We start from the raw sequence: 18,894 nt of genomic DNA, 5'->3' as shown, positions 1-18,894 counted from the left end.
TTGTTTCTCAACTTTCAGAAATTTCGATGTAAATCTTATCAGCTGTTATTACTGGACTTAATCCTGCTAGCATTATATGGCTATTTTTTCACTTTTCCAGTTTTTTAAGTAAAACATTAATGTAATTCACCACTTTGTAACTGGGGGACGAGATAGCAGTCTACAGAGTCCCCTATTGTGGCAAACTATTGCAACTTGCTTACTTTCAGTGACACACCCGTCCTCTTTATGTGTTTACTGACTTGGATTTAAAAGAAAAGGCCATTTATCCCCAATATTACATCATTAAGTTACACTAATTTCATAGTTTTCAATCATTTTCTCATGCCCTATTTCTAACCACCAGCTGAATCCATACAAATAATGTACATAAAGTGTCACACTCGGCAGATATACCATCATCCAATAGCCTAAAAGAGCATTCCTGCAATTATTGGTTTTGACTTATTTTATCTCCCATGTATTATGCTGGCAAATAATATTTGAACATTCAGCTACATTCAACTTAAAATGTATGAGAGACTCAACATAAGCAATATTGCTTAGGCTGTTAAAACTATGAGCTCATTGACACGCAAACCATATTGGAGTTATATGATGATATTCTGACACTGTGACAATAATAAAAAAAAAGAAATCAAGGAAAAAATTAAAAAAAGTCTATATAATAAACACAAGCCACAGACAACATAACAAAGTTTAAAGACCAGTAAATGTGACTCACATTCTCAAATCATTTCCTAGCCACATTCTCAAATCATTTCCTAGCCTTTAGTGCCACAGACTATGGAGTCAGTAATGAAAGAACAAATGCATAATACACATGTTTTTGTAACATTGGCTTTTTACAGTTACTTGGGTTATTGCAACAAGAATACTGATTCTGTAGTTCAGAAACTTTAAAAACCCAGACAGACAAAGCTCAGAATGTGTATTTTACCTGTCTGTTCAACCAACAAAGACAAAGAAGACAGGATATTCTAAGGTCTATATATCTAATTAATGTCCTCGGGCAGCAAGATTCAGGGCTCACCAAAACTACCTGGAATCTTTCAAAAGACTTGGCATGGTTGTAAAATAAAAATGTTAGTGTGTTGCCCATCCTTTGTGTCCTTTTTCTTAAAATCTCATTTCCTAGCTGTACATTATAAGCCAGTCTAAGCTTTCACTAAAAAAAAAAAAAAAAAAAAAGAAAAACTAACCTTTGTCACCACAATGAAAGTGTGAAAAATCTTGAAAATGTGATCTCATACACACCTCCGTTCAAAATGTCAGGCAAATCAATAGAATTTATTTGTAATGTATAGCATTCACAAAAAGATCCATGGATTTTCAATACTGAACATTAGCAGTATTCCATACATGTCATAATTTACACTGCTGAGCTGTAAATAAGTAATAATGTGTCATACAAGCTCCAACCCTCTTCACAGTCCCTATATGGTACAACAACAGTAAAAGAATGATACTCACGTGGAAAATCTTTGGGATGTGTTTTTTCTGACCAGTTTCCATAAAAAGTTAGCCTGTATTTGGCAGTTCCACAGGCACAACAATCTAAAATTGGTTTGTCTGTCACACCTTCTGAGGCTGAGTCTGAAAAAGCAGCAAAGTACACATTGAAAAAGGCTACAACTCAAAAGCAACAGATGACAGCAAAGTTGCCATAATAAATACTCCAGTAAATAAATCTAAGTTAAACACATACTTGCTTTTTTATTTTTAAGTTGGGCTACACTAGACTAAACTAGAACCCTGAAATACCTGGATCATATGTATAAGTGGATGTAATGCTTTAAATCTACATTTTTAAATAAGAAGGCACTATTATTTCAGTTGTCTTCAGATTCAAAACAGCTTGTTTCTGATTCTTATCTGATATGGACAAAACCTCAGTTGATCTCAAAACACAACAGGCTTGAAATTTCTGGACAGCCAAAGCATATACATTCTCCAGCGGGATGCAACAACTAACTGCAATGCTTAAGTTTAGGAAACGATTAAACAGCCCAGGATTCAATAAACTAAGTGCCCTGGAGACAAACGGGTTTCACACAAAGACCAGGTAAAAAGTTGCAAGCATCACATTTAGGGGAAGGCAAGGAAGACTGTACGAGGAACAGTATATGTGATAAGGAAGAACATAATTGAATGGAAGATCCCAAATTTGAACATGGATGAAACTGCTCAAGGCTTCAACATTCTAGTTTGATATAATGAGTTAAGAGAAATACGTAGAACACAACAAGGAGGTCAGAAAGATGTTTTAATTTACCTTACCTTGTTCACAAATTTTTTTGGTGAGAGAACCCTCATCTTGAAAATAAATTATGCGCTTCTGCACAATACTGGCTCTATAAATAAAAGAAAAAAAAGGTTTTAAATATATTTATTCCTTAAAGGAAGAAGAAAATGCATGATAAAGTAGCAAAAGGACAGAACTGGACTGCTAAGACCCAGGCATATTTCCCTCTTCTGACAATACACATACACAATACACAACTACAGATAGGATATTTTTACTTCAACTTGCATTTGAATTTCATCACGTTTTACATAAACTTGGAATGTTATTACCTTTAGAGAAGTGATCATAGTCATGTCGTGAGGATCTGTGCTCTTGAAATGCATGACGGTCAACTGAATATTCAATATTTCAATCAAATCTTATATTAAAATACTGAAATTATATTCAATTTCAGAAAAATAGCACAGCTAAAGCAAGCAGCTGTTTGTAGGAAATTACATGGCATTCTGAAGAGATAAATACTTCTGCTATATGACAGCAATTCAGTGCAAATATCATGTAAAACAGAAGTTAGAAAAAGAGCTAGCATAAGCTAAAGTTTTTAAAAGCAATTCAAAGATTCTGAAAGACAAGTCACTTTAAAATTAATTAAATCTAGACTATTTTATTAAGGCTTATAGTTCAAACAAAATGTAAGTTTATAAGCCTCAGTTTAGCAGAGGGGGCAGGGAGGTTGAATCTGAAAACGATACAGGGAAAGCCAGAGTTCCTGTGCAATTTTATTTTTTTACAGCTGGAATTGTACAGCTGAAATTTAGCTGATTTTTAGCCTCCCATCTGAGAGACCATAAATTGAATTTTGCATCAAAGATCAAGTCAGCAAAGCACCAAGCCCAAGTTCTTCTTGCAGATTGGTATCATAACCACCATATGGTAAATGTCAAAAACAATAATCAACTGGAAAGTACGTTCAAATGACTCAGGTGACCCCTTCCAGTCCTAAATAAACTTAACTAGCTTCTTTGACCATTTTTTAACTATAAAAATTTAATTCACATGTAAACTTTACCTTCTTTCTATAAGAAAACAGAATTTGGTTAAATTCCAAGACATTCTTTGGACAGAGAGTTTTCTGAGAACATGCTTTGGGAGCTGGCACTCTTCTTTGTTTACCAGTAAAGGAGCACATTCTTCTAGCAACATTTTGTACCCTCACTTGTATTTAAAACTCTAAATAGCAAGGGCCAGATTCTTGTCTTACCTCAACTTTACAGTCAAATAATTATCTTGATCTCTCTAGAGTTATTCCTCACTCATACCAGTTGAAGTGAGAAGAAAAATAAGACTATATATGCTTAGAAGTGTTGTTGTAGTGATGTAAACCTTTCTTTGACAATGTCCCACCCCACTGGGACATTACCAAATAAGAATACCAAAAATAAGATGCAATTTTGCTGTGCTTTCTTTGCCAAGATACAAGGTCAGAGTAGGATAGGAAGGAATCCTTCATTTCACATTGTAAAGCACCCAGGAGAATAACTGGGTTTTGTAAACCTCTTAAAGCTAGATCAAACTGGAAAGCGTGCAGAAACTACAGCCTGCTCTCATCCTTAATAGGGCTAGCATCTTCTAAAGGAAGATGTGGTAAAGGACAATACAGGCAATGAACCAAGGCTGTGAAAAAACAGCGTGAAACACAGAAGAGCAAAACTGACTTTTACAAAAAGCAAGGGCATGATCTGCCAGTATTTGGTGAAGGGGAACTGCTAAGCCTCATCTTTATAAGGGAGTGTTTACACTAGGGATAAATATGAGCCTGTAGCAGATAACAGAAAGTGAATGAAACCTAGAGTTAGTTAAATCTGTCTTTTATTAATATGAGAACTGTCATGGGACAATTTAAATGGTGCCAGAAGAGACTGACCAAGTATGTGAGAAGCAGAATGAAAGCTCTGAGAAATCTTTTTCAGGGTTTCTAACAGGAAACAAGGGGAAAAAATAAAACAAACAAAACCACCAAAACAACTACTAGCAAGAATATGAGCCCAATGGCCAGCCTGTGACAGTAGCATGCTACCTTAGTTTTTCCAGCCTTCACATTCAAAACCAAAGACAAATTTAAAGACTTTTTGGATGCTACACTGCAATTGAGAACCAATACTTTCACACAGACTCAGTGGAACACATACAATTTTTTATATACAATCAATCATGGTTTTTCCAACACTGTACCATAAAACTGGAAAACAGTCATGTATGATGATTAATAAAATGTAGAGTAACAGCAACCTGAGCTGAAATGCACGTGTGTCATCACAACTCACATATTGTCAAGATGCTTTTATTTCTTACACACTGGCCAGTTACCAGCAGCCACCTTCCAGGACTGATACTAGGGCCAATAGCATCTTCACTGATGTCCTGGATGAGGGGGTGGAATGCAACCTCAACACGTTTGCAGATGATACTAAATTGGGGGAGCAGCTGACATGCTGGAGGGTAAGGCTACTATTTAGACAGGCAGATCCCAACAGACATGAGAAATGGTTTGGCATGAACCCCATGAAAAGTCAAAGGCAAAGTCTTGCGCATAGGATGGAATAATGCAGTTACAACAGTACAGTACAGGGTATCTGCTAGCCAGAGAGCAACTTTACAGAAAAGGCCTTGGGGGTCCTGGTGGACAAGCTGACCATGAGCCAGCAGCATGCCACTGCAGCCAAGGCAGCCGTCAGCCTCCTGTATGGTTTCAGCAAAAGTGTAGCAGCCCCGTCAAGGAACGTGATTTCTTCCCCTCCATTTGGTACTTGTGAGACCACATCTGGAGTATTACAGCCAGTTTTGGGCTGCCCAGTTAGAGAAAGATATTGCATTACTAGAGAAAGTCCAGTGAAGGGCTAGCAAGATGATTAGAGGAATGGAGCCCATGATGTCTGAGGAGATGCTGAGAGAAATGGGTTCACTCAGTCTAAAGAAGAAAACGCAAAGGAAGGATCTTACTGCTTGTTGTCTTCAACTACCTATTGGAAAGATACAGAAGAGGTAGAGCTAGATGCTTCTCAGAAGCGCATGGTGGTAGGATGCAAGGCAACAGGCAAGTGGAGACACAAGAAATGCCATGCAGATACAAGGAAAACCTTTCTCACCATAAGGATGGTCTAAGTGATCAAACACTGGAACAGGCTGCCTAGACAGGTTGTGCAATCTCCACCCCTGGAGATATTAAAAACTTGATCAGACACATCCCTGAGCAACTACTCAACCTAGCTGATGTAACAACACCTACCTGAAGCAGGCAGGTGGACTAAATGACTTCCAGAGGTCACTTCCAACCTAAATTATTCTATGACCTGTGCTTTAAATATCATTTTAAAGAACAGGTTTTTCAAAGTTAACTCAAAAAAACCCCAAAACCAACAACCAAACAACACTTAGAAAATCCAAACAAAGAAATCAGCTGCTTGATAAAGGAGCTCCCAAATCTGCAGATAACAAAGATATTACAAGTATTTAATTTCAGAAGCAGTTATTTTAGAAATAAAATGTAGAAAGATTGTTTGAAGCCTGAAGTGTACTTATATTACTCTTTTTGCCACAGTTAGCTTGTCACTGTGAAATGTCAGGGGAACAGTTCCTTTTCTAACAACAAAAGCTTCACAGCTTTCTGAGTCATTGTCTCTTCAGCTGTGTTTGAAATTATATACGGAGCCAATAATCTAAATGGGAGTTTTGTTACTGCTTCCAAGTGGAACAGGATTGGTATATTAGATGGCTGCATAAATATCAAAAGCAGGCACACAACTTTACAAATACTCAGACAGAAACAATATTAAATTAATTTTAAAATATTCATTGTTTTAATAATCAGCTTCTAGATTGAAGACAGACCAAAGTATCTGATCAGTGTATTTGCCTAGTTTTTATGACTACCTTTTGTTCCCTTTTTTTTTTTTTTTTTTTTTGACATGTTTTATTCCTCTATAAAAGTTCTGATTTGGACTAAAGATTCTTTCCTTCGGTTTTGAGGCTTACAAAAACAGCTTAAAAATGGAATGGCTAACATTTACAGAGAGGTAAGAAAGCTTTTAAGAATTCACACAAGGTACACATCTGCTTAGTCTGCATAAATCCTTCCCGCCACTTCCAACATCCAGTGCTGTCTGAACCTTATGGGAAGGGAGATCCAATTGCTTTCCCCTACATATTAACAGATTTAACTGGATCTTTAATTGACTTATTTCTCTCTTGCTGTCAGCATACCATGGAATAAAAAAGAAAAAGGAAACAAACATGACTCCAAAAATCTGTTTGTTTCCCATTATCTTCAAAGTGATGCTTCTGGATTTCCATTAAAGCTTTTCCATTACCAAACTAAGGAGCAAAACCTTATGTTACAGGCATATATAAACCTAGCAGCACCTGGTTTTATTAAAAAAAAAAAAACCTCCTAAAAATGTTACTTATTATTTCTGTTTTGTAGTTCTCTCAGCAAAATCAAGGAATATCTGGTAGCTTCTGTAATATTTGTTTTGGCAATACTGCTTCAGAATGTTGTAGGTCAGATACAAGCAGGTCGGAGTCTCTGTCCTGTCCCAGTTTGGTCAGAACACATCTGAGCATGAGGGCAGCGAGACCTGCCCTGAAAGGCTTCCCTCTCCAGCGCAGTTCCACAATGATTGTACCATCCTGCTGTGAAAAGCTCTACCAAAGTCACATAAATTGCATTTGGGATATTAACAAACAGGAAATGTCATAAACCATAAAAATTCAAAGCAGCCTTGGGAATGCTCCAAGTCATACCAGAAACAGAGTTGGTTGGGTTTTTTTTTTCTTTCTTCCATAGAAACAGCTTTAGATCATCTTCCTTACTCTTTTTGTCAAATCCTAGCATCAACAGAAATACTCTTATTTTAAATTGCCTCTGTGGGTGTAATGATGTGACAAATGAAGTAAGGAAGAGAATCTATAAGAATTGTTCCTATGACATTTTTTAAGCTTACATCAAAACCATTAAGTACAATATTAGAGTTACATTTTAATAAAACAGGTTTTGCCAGAGCTGGTGAGGATACCCTAAGTTTCACCTGGATATTGAGAAATAATCATAAACTATTGGATTGCAGATAAGAAACTTTTTCTGCTCTATATTACTTATGAGTTAACCTTGTCTTGCCCTTCCAGCCATCAAAATTATTTTCTTTAATTATTCCATGCCTTACTGATTTATTTATATTATTATAAGTTGTTTCCCACCCCAGAAAGCTACCAAGAACAACTATACTTAGCAGGACGTTAAGTTCATTTGCTTTTTTGGTTTTGTTGTTGTTTGGAGAGAAAGCATTTCTAAATGTACCATTTACCTTAGCACTAGAAAGCAAGGTGAAAACCATGTATTTACATCTACTGTAATTTTGTTGGTGCTAGTGGATTTCGTAATTCTACCGCACTATTTAGAACGTTCTCATTTTTTTTTCCTTCTGTGTTGTCTTAGAAAAATCCAACCCTACATTTCTGTCAAGCACTTACAAGGTCAGGAAATATGCAAACGCCCGGAAGTTTACCAACTACATTTACTTGTCTTTCTAATATTTAGGAGACTCTTATTAAAAATAAATTAAAATTCCTCTGGAAGCATATACAACCCTTTAGCCATTAGATAACCAGCAATTTTTACACTGGTAGGTTATTTGACAACTACATTCCCCAAAATAATTTTCAACTAGGAAACTGTGCTCAGTCTCACCAAAGAACAAGCTCCATCTACAGCATAATCTAATTTTGTCATCAGCCATCATTGACAAGGGTCAGTACTATTAAAAACTTGTCTGAAATTATTTCTTTCTTGATGCCTAACTTAGGAGCTAACACGGTGCAGTTTTTGTTGTCGTTTCGTTGGTTTTGTTCATTCATTCATTTTTCAGTATGTTGTTAACACGGTTTGAGCAAACCAACCAGACTTGATATTTGATGTTGGATAAAACACAGTAATGTTAATGTGAAGTTTATCAATGTTGCCATAATTCAACATTTACATCCCTGCAAAGGATGAGTGCCTTTTCTCTAATAGATTAGTCAGATGAAAAACAATAAAAGCTGCTCACTTCTAAAAAATTCAGTGCATACATATACACCAGAATATCCTTCTTCAGTTGTATTTTTCAACATTTCACCCATACTGTCAGAAAATAAAACTGAGAGAAACCCCACAGCAAGAGCAAAGTACTCTAAACTTGTCTTACAAATTTGCTCTAGCTTCAAAATCCTTTTGGTTGTCCTTCGTATCATACTCGGGTCTACCATCACACGCATACATGGGAGCTCACTGACTTCAGGACTGATTTGGCCATCATATATAATACAACAAAAAGCTCTAAGGAAAAACACAATTATATATGCTGCTATCTTGTATTTGTCCTCAGAAAATCTCTCTGTTCTTCACTTGAATGGCCACAAGACATAAATATTAAATCTAAATCTTCAGGATAAAAACTCATGCTGACAAAATCATTTCTGACATGTATGCTACACCTATTACTTGCAAAAAAAAAAAAAAAAAAACAAACCCAAAAAACCACCAAAGGCAAAAAAGATGAAAGAATGAATTTGTCTAGGACTCTTGAGAAAATTTCACATTGCTTAAAGCCCATTGCTATTCGTGGGCTGTATCTTCACCAGGTATTTTGCTAGCCACCATTTTTTGTAGCAAGTACCATCTCCTTGAATTTCAAAACTAAGCATTATAAATTATAACGTAATGAAAAGTCAGAAAACATTGGACAGGACTGGATGTTTGGAGGATATATTTTGTTATTCTAAGTACTGTTTTTGTATAGTTGATGGAACCAATCTATCAAAGTTGGGAGTATAGTTTTTATCAAGCTAGTGAGCCGAAAGTCATATTACCTAATAGGTAATAATACCATATTACCTAATTACCTATATTCATTGAGCTAACTTGTGATAAGAACTGATGCAAAGCACTTGTGTATTAACTAACAAATCCTAAAACAAAATGAGCAATGAAAGCAAAAAAAAAAATTTACCAAGCATTGGTTTATTTCTGCTTAAAAGGTCTATGCAACACTCACCCACTTGCACAGGGAACTCAAAGACTGGATTCCTCTGGGTGTTCAAAAGAAGTAAGAGAAGGAGGCAAGCATGCCCCCATTGTCAGTCTGTAGCCTGCTTTCCCTGCTATGCCAGGATGTGGCAGAAAACAAACCACATAGGCAAAGGTCACATTTCAAACCCTCCCACATTTGCTACTCTTCATCAGTCCTCAAGTTCCTTGCTGTCACTGCTTGACCTCTGTTGATTTTGCTATTATTGCTCAGCAAGTGTGGACAGCCGTGACACAGTAAAAAGCATATGTGCCCTTTTACAATATTTCTTTTAATCTTTATATACTACACATATACCCCTCCCCTCTTGACCCACCTTCCCCCACTCCAGGTTGGGGGGATTAAAAAAAACCCACATTTTTTGTAAATTGCATTAAAAAGGCAAAATAAGTAAAAGTTAAACATCAGCATGAGTGCCCAGTTAATGAAGCTTGAAAAACTTCCCCAAAACTTTAGAAAAATTGTTCTAAATCTTTAATGTTCTTAGGGGATTCAGGAAGTAAGTAAGAGAATTTGTAGATAAAAACAAAAATATCAGAGCTGTCATTCTCCAACGATTGTTTTGGAAGAGGTGTCAACTAGCAATATACTGAAGTTATATTTTAATGAGTAAATTATTTGCCTGTACAGACAAAAATTGTATGTCAAGAGCAATGTCCTAACCAGGTCCACCCACTTGTAAAACACTGATTACTGGGTATTCAGTAGCAGGAATCCAAATTGGAATAAAGTGTTTGATGTTTTCAAATCCAGAAAAACCTCATTTCAGTTGACAGGAGCCTGAAGGTTAAAGCGCCACAATTAACAGAACAAAATAACACCCACTGAAAGTAAGCTAACCTGATTTTGTATTAAAATGCTTAATACTACTTCTTAAAAGAGACCTTAATATTATGAGTGTATTTGCCTAGGGAAGTTTAATTTTGATGCAGTACCTTTAATACTTAAGTCTGACACTACAAATCCACTGGAACTGGATTTGGAACCATCAGAAGAAGAGACTTGCCATTTCCTTAGTGCAGCTGAGACACACGTTTCAGCTTTCAAGAATTAATACCTGTAACAACTGAATCTCTTCTACCTGGGCTCTTCTAAGAGCTTTTGCTGACAGCTGAGACTGCAGCTTTACTGAACATTCAGACAGCTAATGCCAGGAGATACTGGTTGTTTACGCTGAAAGATATGAGTGCAGAGAAATGAAAGAAAAGAAAGGAACAATAAACATAAAAGGGTTGAGATCTGTAACTTTTCCACTTTCCTCAGTCTGAAGGAAGAGTATATGGGAAGAAGACACATTCAAATTATATTTCAGAAACAGCTGAAAGACGACCCTGCTCATGCAACACATAATTATCAAAGAATGATCAAATTAATCCATGAAATTATTCTACATCATGAGGAAGGTTTTCACCAAGCTTCTCCTCTTACTCTGTTCAACATCTACTGCAACAAGTTTGTGGCTGAGGACAGTGTTAGGGTAGCGTCTCTAGTTCATACAACTGTTCTGGTTGCAGAAATTAGTTGCAGTAAGGATTTGTAGCAACTATTGTTGCAAAACTTTGGTACACAGATTTTTGGAGAATGCAGTGGCAAGGAACCTGTACAGCAGTGTTTTTGCTCTTCCTGCTTCAGCCCTAAAAATGCCAAATTCAATACAACCTTCTTGTGTCTGATTAGCTGCCACACCGGTAGCACTGGTAGCAGTTTTGCTACAACAGATCAAATAAACAAGCTGGCCCCAGTAACCTATGGATACATAAAAATAGCAATACCAGAGCTGTGCTCTTCAGTCTATGTTTGGGAATGCTTAGCAGCTGCTTGGACAATACAAAAATGAAATATTCACATGTACTGCCCCTATCATGATGCAAATAAGATGTCTCCTTTGACGTATACTCTGCCGCGACCATTGACAGGAAGCACAGAGCTTCCAATACTTCTATTGCTCTGTGGACATTAATATTAACAAACCACAGATTAGCCTCAGAAATTTTCAGTAACCTGATCTCTTTTATTGTCCCCTAATCAATATGGGAACAGAAGGCCAATGCCCAATCATTTACAAACAACACCAACACAGGGGATTGAGGAAGATTTTGAAGGATTTCAGTACAAAGTTACAGCACAAATCACTTTTGGTTCACTGGGGAATTTCAAAGTATATTGATGGAAATGGTGCCCAGGGCATTCATGCCTTGAACCTGAATGGGACAACACACAAGGAACATTCTAAGCAGGCCAACCCAGCAAACAGACTACAGAAATCCTTGAAGTTTAAAGACAACAAAAGGGGTTGGGTCAGTTGTGATTTTACCTGATTCAGATTATTGTGTGAAGGCAACACGATATGGAATGTTTGACTAGGTTAGAAGAAGGTAAAGGCTGGATGAGAGAGCTATTTTTGAATAAGGATTGGTGCAGAAGAGATTTATAAGCATGGGAATTGCCATGGGGATCAGTTGTGAATTAGGTGTCTAAAGGCTCGAAGGAATAAGAATCAGGAAGCTGAACAGGATGATTAAGGTAGATTCAACATCTAAAGCAGCAGATGACCTGGGATAGATGAAGTAAACAGTAATGGTGTCACTAGAGCACAGCAGAAACAAAGGACCAAGAAAGTAAATGGAGAAAGAAGAATTGCTAAACATGCTACATGAGAATCAGAAAAATACTCTTAGGGTGAAGGAAATAGCAATGTTGAAAGGTACAGGAACAGGTTTTAGGAAATGGATCAAAAAGTGTCTGAGATACACATAGGAGGGGCAAGAACAAAGTCTAGTCATATCTCTTTGCTGCAGCAGTGGGTTGTCAGACTGGGGATATGATTACATGTAGATTATATACATTAGCTCCCCAAAACAGGCTGCAGTAATGAAACTCCTTGGAAGCGACTGATTCCTTCTCAAGGTGGTTTGAAGCCTTTTCTATAAAACAACATATAGCAGCAGGGAGAGGGAAAAAACACAATAGGATCAAGAAGCCTTTTGCCTCTGTGGGGCTCCTGAAGTCTTGTTGACCCAGATAAAGGTCATCATTTCATGAAGGAAGTCATTACAACTATGCTTAAAGGATCAGGGATTAAGCAAAAGCTACACAGTCTGTATCTCCCTCAATCATCAGGACAAGGAGAGCACATGAATAGAAGTATTAAAGGAGCATTGTGAACAGTAGTAAGTACTAATGGAAAGGATTAAGATGATAAATTACCCTTCATATTAGCAGCTTTGAGAAGCAGGCATAGACTAGGAACTGGAATCCAGCTCTACCAAGTTTTATTTGGAACAAAAGTGCAGTTAATTAGATTCTTAACTTCATTAGAAACTCTGAAAGGGAGATGTTTTAACGTCGATAATTGAGATACGCAAAGCACGATTAGAGATACAGGAGGAAATAGAGGAAGGGATCAGGCATTGTAGAGACAAGCGGGGTGCTCCTTCAGATATGTGTATGGGAAGTAGGTGAATCGATTATGTTTTTGAGACTGACATGCAAGCAGTGCATTTTAAACTCTTCCAATAGTTGGTTTAGATTTCAAAACTGAAGCAACAAGGAAAACAAATCTCCTGATCTTCAAGGCAAAAACATAAGGTGTACCTATTTGACTTTGTTTTTTATAGCGGGTAGTCATTTGCTCCCACCAAACATTTACACAGAAAAAGAGACAGGAAAAATACATGCTTTGAAAATTAAAAACATACAATTATCAGATACACTGATGTTGAGGGTGTTTTGAAAACCTAGATGTGCCCTGCAATCTCACGCTGCTGTTGATTGCAAGATGACACTCTACTGAGGACTGACTGACCTTCTACTGAAATCAATTACCAACTTCAGTTTCACTTAATCAGAAGAGAATCAGAGCCTGAATTTCTTCTGATGCATGAGTAGCCACTGGAAAACTAGAAAATTTTAAGGACAGCACTTAAAACTTTACTCTTGCTGAGCCAAGTTGCTTACCGATAAAGACAATACAGAAAATACATATCCGAGTATCTGTGAAATTTGTCTCCTCTACATGAGTTTAGCTTTATTTTATTTACTTGCCTGAACATATTTAGTACTTTGTGAGTAGAACTGTGTGTGGCAAAATACAGACTACTACTACAAAACTGGCAAGAATGAAGAGCTCTTTGTGTTTCTTCACTATATTGAAGACAATGCTTTGTCCATGATTTACTCAGAGAAATTAGATAAACGCCTACTCATTAGTATTTGTTATCTAAAGTAACTCTGATGAACGAGGGAATTGCTTTATGAACCGTCATGAAATGGTGGCACCTCAATACATGCCATCATCTTTGCAGTGTGGAACATTTTTCTGTTTTGTATACGAGTTCTCATCACATATTTATTTCAGCAAACAACTGCAAGGCAATTGCAGCATGAGAGAGCACACCTTTTTTCCTATATACAGAACAAGCATATATTCCATTTTCAGGGAAATCTATGGGAAGAAACATTATGATAGGTAATCTGTAGAACTTAAATGAGTTGTTGGTGTATATTAAGGGTATCACCAGGCTACATACACTGTCTGTGCAGCGAGCGAGCGTCAAGCTCGATATCCTCCTAACGAACAGAGCTGATTCCCTCTCTAGACACAGGCCCCTATGTCTGCAAGCCTATCCTTTCTGCAGCAAATGAAAACCCAGAAACTATTAAAGAAATCAAGTGTGTTTTCTGGTGCATTGCAAGACTCTAAACTACATTCTGCTGAAGCAGTAAACTGACTGAGCAACAAATCCATTTCTTCAGGAAAGCAGTGCAAAAAGCATTCAGACTGCTGCTGTTCAGATAGCAAAGATGCTTAATGCATAGCTAATGAAGCAGAAAAGATAGAAAAAGTGGGTACCTAATTACTGCAAGGAAAAGAAAAGAATGGCCCACCCAGTTATTGGTTGAATTTAATTTTTCAAGCCTTTCACAAATCCCTTCAAAAATTGTCAAACAGATAAGTAGAAAGACAACAAGAAAAAATTCAACAGTCAGTTTACACAAAGAACAATTCCTTTTCTAGGTGCTTTCTCCTTTCATAATTTCTAAAGAATTTCAATAATACATGTATCTGCTCCTTTAAGAAAACAAATGAGAACTCATTTTGTGGTGCTTCATATGAAAAAAAAAATCAAGATAAATACCGTGTTCAGGTTCTGAGGCCCTTATTTATATAATACATCACTCTTAGAGAGTGTCTAGTTAATATATTTAAATCCCCATGAGAATTTAAATACTATTCAATAAAAGTAAAGATGGCAGAATCTGACACTTTGTTAATTCAGCCATTTGCCTTTCATACTGAAATATAGCTGTGCTTGAAATTTTAACTGTAAAATGTGCTATGCAGAGCTGTTCTGGATTTTTGTGGGCATGCAGACAGTTCAGCAAATACTGAACTCAGCACACTAGAAAAATTTTGCTAACATAGAAAATGTCATACAAAACGGCACACCCAGTATAGCTTCTTAAATTTAACTGCAGGTTTACTTATATACCCTCATAGAAACACACAGTCTTGAAATAGCTGAACAGATTGTATTACAAAGGAGCAAATGACCAGTAAGATGTGCTTTATGACTAATTTAAATTAGAGTTTGTAACGTCTAAGAATTTCCAAAGTGTTGTAGGATTAAGACCATTATCATGGTTTAACCCCGGCTGGCAACTAAGCACCACGCAGCCGCTCGCTCACTTCCCCCCCAGTGGGATGGGGGAGAGAAGCGGAAGAGTAACAGTGAGAAAACTCGTGCGTTGAGGTAAAGACAGTTTAATAAGTAAAGCAAAAGCCCCGCATGCAAGCAAAGCAAAGCAAGGAATTCATTCACTCCTTCCCATGGGCAGGCAGGTGTTCAGCCATCGCCAGGAAAGCAGGGCTCCATCACGCCTAACGGTTACTTGGGAAGACAAACGCCATCGCTCCGAATGTCCTCCCCCTTCCTTCTTCTTCCCCAGCTTTATATGCTGAGCATGACGTCATATGTATGGAATAGCCCTTCGGTCAGCTGGGGTCAGCTGTCCCAGCTGTGCCCCCTCCCAACTTCTTGTGCACCCCCGGGCTACTCACTGGTGGGGTGGGGTGAGAAGCAGAAAAGGCCTTGACTCTGTGTAAGCACTGCTCAGCAGTAACGAAAACACCCCTGTGTTACCAGCACTGTTTTCAGCACAAATCCAAAACATAGCCCCACACTAGCTACTATAAAGAAGATTAACTCTATCCCAGCCAAAACCAGCACAACCATACACTGCTAATTTCAACTCTCTTGCCTGGGTCTTTTGACATTTTGAATACCAGAGGATCTTGCCAAGATATTCTAACAGCATATTTTATTAAAGTCACTTGGCACATACTGGATAAAATCATTGGTTACTAAAATTAAAAATGAACCACATTATGTTACTTAGCTTTTTCATTATCTCATTTCATCATTACTGGACCCAATTTGCCCTTCACTTTTGTTGATATGAAATGAGAGTACTATTATACTACAGTAGACAACATTATGTTTGTATGACAGTGGGCCCACTGGTGTCCCGGTTTTAATACAGAGACAAAAATCTCTTTATCTGTAAACTGTAGAAATAGTGTGACATTTTGATTAATAACTAAAATACATATTTTAAAAACATAGCATACTACATTAAAATAATGCCATCCGTTCCTGACATAAGACAAATCACTTCCTCAACATGAGTTACTATGCATTGAGAAAGCTTAATTTCAGTTCACGTGTTTATAAAAAAACTGATTTAAAACATTCAGTAATAAAAAATGAAAACACTTTTGATGTCATCAATAGTAACTCTGCTTTATGTTTTGAAAGGAAATCAAATTATGACTATCATTATTTTTTTCTATTCCTTTCTTCTCTTTGTTTTCCCTCAAAAATTGACAATGGCATTGAAGTCAAATTAAACATCTGTTTGTAAAATAAACTGGAGTGCTACTGACAGCTGCTGCCGAATGGCAAATGTTCTACAGCTGTCAGGCTCCTAAATTAACAATAATTTTCATTTACAAACAGCAAACAACAAAAAAGTTATGGAGTCTTTTTTTTTCATCCCACTACTTGAAATTTATGAAAATGCAGACTCCACTAGATACTTAGCCAGAAGGAAATCAGAGGTTACTCTTTTATTTCCCCACCTACTGGGAGCAAAATTCAGACAAAATCAGATTTCAGTGCAAGATACTTCAGAGAACTTCCCTCCTTACGTGTCTTAAATCCTTTTGCATTTCCTCTCCAAGACATGTAAATAAGATGTAATAATTCTCTGAGGATTTATCGTTCTCCAACACAAATTGTGTCAATAAAAAATAACTATTGAATAAAAAATTGTTTTGATTTTTCATACAACTTTTTAGATTTGTAAATACTCAGATACATCAAACTAGCAGATTTTTTCAATATTTTATTTAAAATGTTTACATATTAATTACATCAGAACTAGATGGCAGGATTTTTTAGACAGCAATGTTCATATGTTTAAAACAAATTAATTGGCTTTGTTGTATGTTTAGAACTCAGCTGGAACTCACTGAAGAGTTTCAAGTTCAGTGTGGTTATGCATACATCGATATTTTCATTAATAACTTGAATGATGGAATAGAGAACAAGTTACTGACTGCAGACAGTATCAAGCTGCAGTAGCTTAAAATGCAAAATAGTTCACAAATCTGAGGAATTCTAAAAAATCAGTAATTAAATAATGTTAAACACAAAGGCCTAGTTTTAGATGAAAGTAATTATTTGCACAAAGACAGAAAGAAAAAAGTCAATGAGAGAAGTATTTGGTAGCAGGATGAAGGAAGTCTAGTGGATCAGGAGGTGAACACAAGTAAATGTTATTCTCTTATGAAAAACAGCAAACACTACAGATTTCAATGCCAAGCTTTGGGTACCGCTATTCAAGGATATGGATCATTTGGAGAAAGTTCAGACGAGACTAATGAGAACAAACGGACATCCAGAAGGGGAAAAAAACTGAAGGAGCTGGGGTTGAGTAGCCTAGAGAAAAGAAGACTGAAGGAAGGCATGGGTTGAAAAGAGGGTTACAGCACCTGAGAATAAGGGGCATCAGAGGAATCATTTAGCAAAACAGTAGCAATGACAGGTAAGTATTGGCACCACTTCCTTATGGGGACTGCCAAGGCTCCACCTTTAAGAAGAACAGAGGTGGACAGGGGCAACTCAATCATAATTCATCCTATTGTCATACTGTTGGGTATAGACTTGAGTATTTCACCAAAAGACTTGGGTATTTCACCAAAGTCCCTTCTAACGGCATTTGCTATGGCTTCCCTATTTATCTTCAAGTTTGGGATCAGAAAGTAGAATTACTAGAAAGCACTACACCTGACTTGCTACTTCATATGATTTTTCCAAGTGCACAATTTAAACACATAGTAAGTACCCTTAGAGCAGTGTTGAGAATCTAGAAGGACCAAGATATTTGGCATGTATAATTGTTAAGAATTAAAAATGAAAGTTTTAAATATCCCATATATCTTTGCTGAGTACCAAATGAGAATACAATTGACTTCTGATCAGTTCTGTGTTTGAGTTTGTCAACTGTTAACCTTAATGATTAATCTTAATTGCAGTATTTCCCCAGAAAGTCTGAAGAAAACACGATGGTCAAAAAGAGAACTGATATCACTGTCTTATCATAGGGTATTTTGTACTTTTCTAATGCCTGCATTCCTACCCCACTGCACATCAAAGGACACAATTTCTTATTTTTTGTAAAACAGCTTGTTTTACAAAAATACAAGTATTTGTGCAAAATAATAACCATATGTACCAATGCGAGTGATTGCATGTTATTTCCATTTACCACAAAATGTGCCACAATACTGATTTTTTTTTTTTAATATGAAATTATCTTAGGCATTTTCAAGGTACATTGTGAAACAGTTAAAAATATTATTTTTCATAATAAAGCCATAACTATATTCCCCCTACCACTACAGGAAAGACCATTATCCACTCCTTACTCTTTTTTTTTTTTAACATTGTTTTTCTATTGCTTTGCACTCCTCAAGGAATAAACCCCTCCTTCAGTAGCAAAACCATTAAGCTGCTTTGCAACACTACGCCTTTGCAAACAAAACAGCGTATGAATGACTCTAGCTAGATTTTACAGGATTACTATATTAATTGTGCTGTAAAGAAGATTATTTAGAAGAACATGAAATTACAAGAAAATCCATTTACAACACTTTCCAAATTCACGTGCTCCCATTGTGAAGTTAAAGAAACAATATTAAATCTGTGAGAAAGTGAAACGGATTTTTGTTTTAAATGTAGATGTATTTAGTCAGTAGATCCAGGGGGCTGCTACTGTATATATTAAAATGCAAATATGCATTTTTACAATCTAATATTAGAGCTGCTATAAATATAGAGGCTGTATAGAAATGCAGAAGGTTATTCTTCCTTCCTAATACAAGTAAACTCTCTGTGGGTGTTTAGCCTAAAAAATGAAATATAGGGCTGTAAGTTAATTACATTGTAAAGTTTAAATTTT

At 36.6% G+C, this 18,894-nt stretch overlaps 1 protein-coding gene across 2 annotated transcripts in view; it reads right to left on the bottom strand.

Moving 5' to 3' along the window:
• The window catches only part of SPON1 (spondin 1), a 208,896-nt gene that overhangs the window by 141,250 nt on the left and 48,752 nt on the right, over positions 1 to 18,894 (bottom strand). For both annotated transcript variants that reach the window (XM_072864296.1, XM_072864297.1), the window contains exons 4-5: positions 2,281 to 2,354; positions 1,474 to 1,596 (exon numbers count right to left, since the gene is read on the bottom strand). In XM_072864296.1, coding sequence (XP_072720397.1) covers positions 1,474 to 1,596; positions 2,281 to 2,354 — 197 coding nt within the window. The remainder of the gene's footprint in view (positions 1 to 1,473; positions 1,597 to 2,280; positions 2,355 to 18,894) is intronic.

This window comes from Ciconia boyciana, chromosome 6 (genome assembly GCF_034638445.1).
Source record: "Ciconia boyciana chromosome 6, ASM3463844v1, whole genome shotgun sequence".
Taxonomy (NCBI): Eukaryota; Metazoa; Chordata; class Aves; order Ciconiiformes; family Ciconiidae; genus Ciconia; species Ciconia boyciana.
This window is presented reverse-complemented; position numbering and strand designations above follow the sequence as displayed.